The sequence below is a fragment of the Centroberyx affinis genome, unplaced genomic scaffold (genome assembly GCF_046629955.1).
Source record: "Centroberyx affinis isolate AG114_WGS23_722 - 3 ecotype Tasmania unplaced genomic scaffold, CSIRO-AGI_Caff_v1 ptg006300l_1, whole genome shotgun sequence".
Lineage (NCBI taxonomy): Eukaryota > Metazoa > Chordata > Actinopteri > Beryciformes > Berycidae > Centroberyx > Centroberyx affinis.
Window position 1 is genome coordinate 28,767 of NW_027283203.1, and position 9,202 is coordinate 37,968.

The 9,202-nt window shown below is 44.4% G+C and overlaps 1 protein-coding gene across 1 annotated transcript in view; it reads left to right on the forward strand.

Moving 5' to 3' along the window:
- atp11b (ATPase phospholipid transporting 11B) overlaps positions 1-8,892 on the forward strand; it is a gene marked incomplete at its 5' end in the record, with an annotated part of 35,877 nt that extends 26,985 nt beyond the window's left edge. Inside the window, one exon of the mRNA XM_071512457.1 lies at positions 4,191-8,892. Within this exon, the coding sequence (XP_071368558.1) occupies positions 4,191-4,272 (82 nt within the window). The remainder of the gene's footprint in view (positions 1-4,190) is intronic.
- Between the last annotated feature and the right edge of the window lie 310 nt (positions 8,893-9,202).

The window sequence follows — 9,202 nt, forward strand, 5'->3', positions numbered from 1 at the left end:
TCACGCATTAGTTGACTCCCCCCCAAATTGTGACTGACTGTGACGACTCTCGGTCTCTTTGTCGCTAGGCCTGGGTCCAAACTCTTACCAGCTTAGGCGTCGTCCGATCATTTGGAACTTTGATTCAGCCTGTGGGGAGTGCAAAATGGGCGCTAAGTCTTTATATCCTTCGATATTCCTCCGAAATTGGTGGGGGGGCGGGATATGCGCTATGGCAATAATCCATTTGGTTCCGTCGTTGCCAGGGTCACTTCAATCCGAGAAAAGAAACAGTATTCCCATTGGTCCTGGGTCAAATAACCATTCAATGCATTATTCAGTTTAAATGAATTACTCGCCGTGGGATGGATTGATTGATTTTTTTGACCTTGGCACAGGCGGCGCGGCCAATCGGATCGTCTCAAAAGCGCACACGGCAGCCAACTTGCACTCCCAGCAGGTTTAACGCACCGAACGTAAGAAAAAATGCTTAGCCCGGGTATGTTATATACGCAGGACTTGGGCAACAAAAAGGAACGGAATACAACTTTGGGGCTGAGTCTGCGAGTTTAGTTTTGTGGTTCTCTTCTCCTCCTCTCCTCCTAGCATCTCCTCTCCTCTCCTTCTCTCTCCTTTCCTTCTCTCTCCTTTCCTCTCCTCTCCCCATTCTTTATCTTCCAAGGAGGAGATAGAGAAGAAAACCAGACAGAACAAACGGAAAAGCTAGTGCGACTCAGCCCACATTTGGCCTTAACGCTAGGATACTGCCATAGAGGGAGGGGAATATATCCACCCAGTACTACTATATAACACGCTTGATGGCTGGAAGGGGAAATATAGCAATCATACTGTATTTACAACGTATATAATACATATATCTCTCTTATGTATTGGAAGCCCAACTGTAGCCGGCTGCTTGACTTGCCCTGCTGTTGCAGCGTTGAATGTTAGCCACAGCTTAATCACGGCTAGGGGGGACAAAGCAGGAGGAGACACTGATGTCAGTGAGTCAAAGTTGTTTTCCATGATGAATGGGGAAAGACAAGCCCGAGTGGAGTCATTGCACCTCAGTAGCTGTGTTTCCATCCAACTCTCAAGCGAATTTTACTCAAACTTTTGAAATGTTGCGAACAAGTAAATGCAAATTAGGTGTTTCCATTAGCTGTATTGAAACAAATAGATAGGCTTTCTGAACGTAAACAAAAAACACATCAAGAAGAATTGAAAGATTTTTCAGTCCGTTAATGTGGACCATATTTCATCCTTTACTTTGGAAAACGAAAACAAAGAAATGTAATATTCTAATGCATTTATTTGACAAATGCGTCTTCATCTCGATTCCATTTTTGGCTTCAAGCTTTTTTTGCGATATTGGGGAATTTGATCATTCTGCCGTTTCCATTCAGCTTTTCTAATTTGATATATCAAAAAATGACTTGGCTGGAAACTCAGCTACTGTCTGACTCCTCTGACATCCTTGGCTCCTCCTCTTCTCCTAGAACAAGGGGACCACACCCTAAACCAGAGAGGCCACTGGGAAGCGTAGTTCTCGGAGAGTCGTTTTGCTACTCCCTGTATCTCTTAAGTCTTTTTTCTACTGGATCCTGAAGCCTTATATGTGCTTCTGAGAAGAGGCCAACTTTCGAGGGCGTGCTCGTTCTGCATCCCGGGGTGTCCTAGGCAGGCGGAGCTTCCCTGTTCGGCATGATATGTTTTGCACAGGTCCAAATTCGACAACTCCGCCCCTCTTGTCCACTACGGGCTACAAAACGAGCACGCCCGGACTCTGTCTTGTTGCATGGGGGCTGCTGTTGCCTTTCGTATTTTGTATACAAAGTAACCCTGTATGTATTTGTGCCCCCCACCTCCCCCGTACACCTCTCCCTCTGCACTTGTCTCCTCCTCTCCCTCTCTTCTCCCTCCGTGTCCTTGTCTCCCTGTGTGTGAAATCTGCATAATGTTGTTCGACCTTCCGGATTAATTATTCATGTGCTGTTAATGCTGTGAGCCTCATCTTGTCAGAAATCTGCTTGTTCTGTCCTGTTCTTGGGTTTATGTGTTCCCACTAGCTTACCCCCGAAAGTGTTTTCGGCGCTAATGTCCTCTTTGTTTTCCGGCGAGCAAAGATGGTTTTTAGCACGGAGATGTTTTGACCCCCGGCCCTGGTAGACAGCCGCGCTAGTGGCTACTCGCCTGATGCGGCACGTGGGAGCGCCTCCGGTCAAACCGCCATTTGAGTCATCAGCCTATTTAAAGTTCCTCGGTGGCCCTGTTTTCCTGTTTACCAGGTCTTAAAACGGTTGTCTTCGTCTCAGAGAGCATCTTTGAATTGAAAGTCACGAGAATTATGCAAAAGTAGCGCAGCTGACATTCGGGAGAGATGTCAGCAGAAAGTAGAAGGACAGGTGTAGTGAGAAAGGTGCAGAAATGAGAACGATCCTGCAGGTCTGAAAACGGTACATCCATCCTCCCTCCATATTTTCAAGCTAGCCTCTCCTGGATGAGAACACAGGTAAAAGCTATCGCATATACAAGCGGCCACATAGTGCAATCATGTGAGGATCAAGTGTTGCACTGGGAATGGCAGTACTGTATGGATTCAGGGTGTTTGGAACCGCGGTCTGAGTCTCTCTACTCCTCCCTGCTGGTGTTTGGAGGTAGAAGCTCCAATCAACTCTGGTTCTGCTTTCAGTATACTGGAGGCTGGTTTGTTCTGACTCGAGCAGCATATTCTGGGTTGCATTTCTCGACCCGTACCAACCCCACCGCTTCCAAGCAGAGTGGTCAGCCAGTCAGTTACGAAAACCCTCCAGCTGCGAGTGGTTTTAGTGGAATTGAGGATTAGATCAGGCTTTTATAAACGAGATCCAGCTTGCCAGGCTAATAACAGAACAGGGCCACTGTGACTTAAAATGGGAGAGCCGTTCTTTTCCAAGGGCTCTGTCATGTCTCTACATAGAAATATCATAGATTTTATACTATATATGCTTATATATTTAATGCTGTGTAAGATATTATGATACCTATTTTTGTAGCAGTAGGAAAGATATTTAAATAGCCATGAACTGAACTTTAGGATACATATTATACCTCCAGGAAATCATAGATATGAATCCTGGTTATGCTGAGAGCGCATCCAAAGGGAGCGAGTTGTTATTCATAAGCTAAAGAAAGGAGGCGATAATGTTGTTGTCGGTGCTGTTTATGATGCTTGCTTTTTTCATTATTATCATGTTGATTTTTAACCATGAGTTGAGTAGCTGAAGTCTCACTTCCACTCCTTTCTTCTCTAAGAACACACCAGGGACAGATCTAGGCAACAGTATAGAAGGTTTCAAATATCTCAACCGCTTGACCGGTTTAATGGGATAGTTTAGTATTTTAATTAGCATGTCTGGTTCACCGCAAACTGGACACCTTTCAAACAAAGCACCTTTAGTGTTCTGGTTTTTGAGATTGGAAGCAAAATAAAAATTTGGATAGCATATTGTAGTGGTCTCTCCCGTGTGTTCTTAGACAGGGTATCTGCACGTTCTGAAAAAGACTTAAAATAAATTACCTAAATTTTAGGCCTTAAAAATAATTAAAATGTTAAATTCTTCAGATTCACTCTAAGATTAGTACATAACAGGGTTAGTAGTACAGTGTGCAATGCTTTACTAAACACAAATTAACTTCATGTCCCTTAATTAATTTTCTGGTGTCCTTTCTTCTTACACTTCCCATGTATAGTTTCACTTTCATTAGTTCAATCAGAAATAGGCTGTTTTTGCCAGCTTTGTTGGTTCATTTTGGATTTTAAATTCAACTCCAGGTAGGACCTTAATAAAGGTCTTTAAAAAGTCTTAAATTTGGCGTTTTGAAACGTGGAGATACCCTGTTCGACCAGGAGAATTTGCGTGAGTTAATGAGAGACTTTTGACACTCACCTACCATCACATCCATCATTAACTCTCCACCCTTCACCCCTCTTCTCCTCTCTGGTCCCCCATCCAGCCTGGTTGTGTTCCAGCGTATATTTGAACCCCCGTGTTAGATCAAGTGTTTGCAGCTCTGTGATAAATTGGAGTACTTGGGACTGACAGTGTGTTAACCAATGACAGCCCAGCCCCACCCCAACCCACTGTTCCGCCCCGCCCTCTCTCTCTCACACACTCACACCCTGCAGACTTCCAGTCTCCTAACCCTCAGTCACTGCTACCTGTTTTCAGGTCGTGGAGCGACTCTGAGAACTTCTACTCCAACGATCGCAGCATCCTGACGCTGTCGCCCATCGAGGCCACCCACTGCTGACTCCCCAGGGCCACTGGCTATCTCACAGAGCTGGGGAAAGCTACGGCCCTATGAGTCATATACAACCGCCCTCGCCACCATTTTGCAACCCCAATTCAATTAAAACGTAACGCAAAACGGACACAGATGGGAGCATCGTATAAAACCAAAGGACTGTGCTGACAGACTGTGGCGCTAGGTGCAAAGGATCGCTTTGTCTTGCGCCATTTTGCGTCCCCAGTTGAATCAAACCCGATGCTTGCTAGAAAGGTTGAGAACAGCTGTCACATGGGAGCTGTGACATGGAGGGAAAGCAAAAGACGTGTAGATTGAGGAGCAAGTCCCCATGGCATCCAGCAGATGTTTGTGGAGCTAGTTCCTTTTGAAAGATCCATTCATTGAACATCGACACTGATGAGCCAGCAAGCAACTTACATTCAGCAGACTCTTGCTGCTTACAGGGTGTCTGAAAGTCCTGAAATGGTATTATCTAAACTCAAGTCCTTTAAAAAAGGTCAATCAAACATTTGAAGTCTTACATTTTAGAGGTCTTGCATTTTTTCTAGCTTTTTGGTGCGCTGTTTTTCCAGAGAGAAATCAGCACTGTATCAACGCAGTCTTGCTTTGATGCAGTTGTCTTTAAGTCTTAAAATTCCTCGATGATACTTGCAGACACCCTGTGCTCGGCAAACCCACAACCAGCAAACGTATAGAATGGAGACTGACTGACTGACTGACTGACTGACTGACTGACTGGCTGAGGGTCTGGACTTCTAGGTACACCTCACCTGTTTCTAGGTCGTGTTGGACACATGACACACTGACTGATAAATCAACCAAGATAGACCTATAGACTGTCCTGACTAGTCTCACCAGAGGACCGAGATGGTCTGTAGACCCCCAGCCACCAGGTACCTCCACTTAGCACCGGGACAGACGGTCTACAAAGTCAGAAACTCAGCAAAACTTTCCGCAGAGGTACGATCCCATCTCAGAAGTGCTGGCTTGGAGATTAGGCCCATCGTCGTTGCTTCCATAAACTCTGATCTTTTCTGCGACCTGCCTGCCTCTCTGAACTATCTGCCTCGCTGTAGCTTTGCTTCTCATCCAGATGGAAAGGGAAAGGTTAGACTACCCAGAGCCCCGTAGCACTAAAGGTTCTGACCACACCCAGAGCCCTGTCGACCCAGTGGTTCTGCTCACGTCTAGACTTTGTCTCCCCTACGAACGTACCAGTTCTGGCAATAATCTGCTACCAGAGCCCTAGATACTGTATGTGGAGCTTTATCTCCACGTGGTACCAAAGACCAAAGGATTCAGACTGGAGTCGAAACAAAAAAATGTGTTTATTTTTGTGCCTGATTGTACAGTAGCTTATATTATTGTTATTATGACTATTATTCTTCGTGCTGCTTTCTCTTCCGACTGTCCAGGCCTCGATCTCCCCAGCGCATCCCTCTGATTGAGGCCAGACGGGGTCTGCTTATAAGCCATATATTCTGTCGAGGTTATACCATTGATAGCCAGGTTATTGAAGGTAGCGGATACATAGAAGCTGTTTGAGCCTGTTGTCACTTTGTGTTTGGAAACTTGTTCCCCTTAAATGCCTTCTTCATCCGGCCCCGCGACCAAAGGCATCTTGGTGTTAAAGACCATCATACTCGGGGGAAACAGTTTGAGGTAACAGAGTTGGTATTACATAGTAAAGAAATATGAGTTGAATATCAGCAGAAAGGCCCATCTCAGTTGCCTCAAATTGTTTCTTGTGTATCCTACGCTAGGATGATCGTCCCCTTTTTTTTTTATGTCCGTGAGACAAAAATGGATTTAACGCCAAGACACCTCTGCGAAACCGGGCCATGTATGTTGATCCTAATCCAGACGGGAGAATGTCTCTTCTCTCTTTGCTCCAACAAAGAGAGACAGAATTTCAGTTGATAAACCAGCTTCAATAGAGATGAACGGAAAAGCAGAGTTTTTGCACATGGTGTCACACATATCAAAATCATGTTTTGTTGGATTTCTTTTCTTTTTTTTTTCCATGTTTCTTAAATCATTGCTTGTCTATCACCATTGAAATCATCTGACTCATCTTATTGCTGTTATTTTCTTATCACCATGTGTTACTGTCCACTTGTTGATGAAGTATGTGTGCGAGCGTCGGTGTGTTCCTCTCTACGGTGGCCATGTTGGTTAAAGGCAATACGTAGCTTCATCGAGTGCCCTTCTTGTACGACCTCTTTGCGGCTTCGCGGCCACATGCTGCCCCCACGGTTCGAAGGTTGAAGGTCAAGCATTTCTCTTCGGTGCTCTGCCTGCTCTCTCTCTCTCTCCTTCCACCCTCAGCAAATCCAGGAAGAGGTGAGCTTGAGGTGACACTTTGGAAGGTTTTTTCTTCTTCTATTTTGAGTAGACAAGTGGAAAGAGAGAGCGGAGGGTATCCAAGAGACTCCAGAAATTGACTGACAGCTGACAGGAGTGCAGTGTAGAAACCCTCCAAGACAACCGTTTTAAACTTGCTCTCAATAACCACACAACTACGACTAGTACACACCTCAGCACACACAGGGAAGGTACAATTTGATGGGATGTTTCTGTTACTGTGGTTTCTGTTTGAAGTGGTACAATGTTCCTCAGTAGCTCAAAATGGGAGAGCCTGTAATAAGCTTGTCAATCGATGAGTCAAATATTCTTGATTTGTTTGTTTTTTTGTTTTTTTTTCCTGTATGGTACAAGTGGTTTGATGCGTACCTGGGCCTGTTATATCGATTCTGTTCACACAGGTACAACTGACAATGAAAGTATGTATTTATTGTTGCGGTACATTTTTTCTATGCCTGTTTTGTTTTATGCTGTTCTTGGCATATCTATGATGTCTCTGTGTCCTGTATGGCCTGATTGCAACGGCTTCCCAAAAAGTATCGTACTGCCTAGATCTTAGACGTGTAATCGGGAAATTGTACCTTTCGCGTCTCCACCCCGAGACGCCTCCATGTAGCTCTTCCACGTGGTTTGACCACAAAGGTGGCGGTGCATTGTCAGCAAGGAGCTGCATGCCTGAAAAAAACAAGGAAGTCAGTTTGTTGCGGGACATTTGGACAGCGAAGGACACTCGGATGAACCTGGGACCTTCCAGTTAGAGGAGTCACCACCAGGCCATCCAGCAACCCAACGGAGAATGATCTTCGCACCAAGCTGCTCTTGAAAACCTTGCTGGTTTCTCAAGATTCCCATAAGCACCTTAGGCCACATTCACACAGGATCAGAATTTTGTCTTATTAACTTTTTGACATTTATACCTGGTAGCGAAATGTGATGTTGTCAAGGTAAAGCTGGACAGTTGCTACAGAAACAGACCCAACATGAAGATTCTTCGAAGCAGATGGCAGAGCGAGGAAAACAACTTCCACATCAAAGAAAAGGTCCAGGCTCTAAAGAAACACCTGCCATGTTAGTTTTTGTTGCCACCAACCCACCCACTCACCTGCTTTGCATAGCGCAAACCACTATGTGAACTGATCGCAATGTGGACAGAAAGTAGACAACACATATAAACACCAGGTGCAAATGAAAAGGTGTGGTGGGATTGTTTATTGTTCAGGTAGCATATCCAGGTGCAGATCACATTTGAATACCAGGTGTAATTGAGGTCCCAGCGCTGATCTTTTCACAGCTGTCTAAGCAGGAGAAACACAGATGTCTTGTGTTTTTCCCCTGGACCAGGTGGCCATGAAAAGCTCAGATCTGTGGCAATAGTAAAACCAGGACCTGGTTTTCCAAAGCATTGTCGCACTGAAGTCATCCGTGTTCCATTGCAAGCCAACGATAGGGTTTGGAAACGAGGCCTGCGGGGTATTTCAAGAAGCAGCACATTACCTCGCCAGATCATTCAAAAAATGATCATTAAATACTTTATCAAGCCTTGTCCAGAGATCATGAACTCATCCATCAGGACTAATATCCAAGTTAAATTGGATGGATTATTAAAAACTTCAAGAGCTATGTATAGTTCTTTTCCACAGGCTCTTTTGTAACGGAGTGGTCCTGCTTACTGAAATACCAGCCAACTAAAATGATATGAATTTTAGGATTTACAGGGCTTGGAAAGTCTGGGAAGTAGACAAGAAACCTGTAAAAGTATGGAGGGGAAACTCTTGTTCAGTCTTGATGCATATAAACACACACTATTCCAGTGAAACCAACATCTTAAAATCCTGTGAAGAAATTAAGTTGTGGAGAAAATACAAAGTGTAAGATGATGTCAGTGCAAAGATGCTTTTGGAAAGCCCGGCCACGGTTTGCAGACTTGAATCAACATCATACCAGAGAAAAAGTTACATTCATATCAGTTTTCTGTTACAGAATATCCTGTGACTCCCCGTCACCGCTTCAGACACGAGGTAGAAAGGATCATTTGAATGTTGAAGGGTTCGAGTCAATCATTTTTATTTCCTCCTCTCATCTGCAATAAATCCAGCTGCACTAGTTCATAAACGCACCATAATTATCCATATGTTGACTGATATCTGTTGCTGTGTCTGTCCTTCCTCCTTCCTTCCTCTGTCTGTAAATCTGTCTCATAGCTGATGATGTTTATGAAAATACAGTTCTATTTACGGAATAAATACGTTTTTACAAAAAGGGACTTTGAGTGCGAGTTCATTCGCTGCTATTGCGGCTTCTACGCACAGGCTTCTTCTAACTGTTAGTTAATTACTCACAGTTTGATGATCCACGATGGTTCGGGTGGTCCAGAGGTCTTCCACAGTCCACCAATTTCAGCACACCTGCCTTAATTAAGGAGCTCCTGAGATGTGAGGTCAGGTGATGCCGTACGCTTGGTCCAGCACCAAAAACTACCACTAGGTGCTGCCAAACTATTTACATTGAAATAATTGAAAACAATAGGAAATTATAAGAGCTTGCTAGAAATGGCTCTAACAGCTGCTAT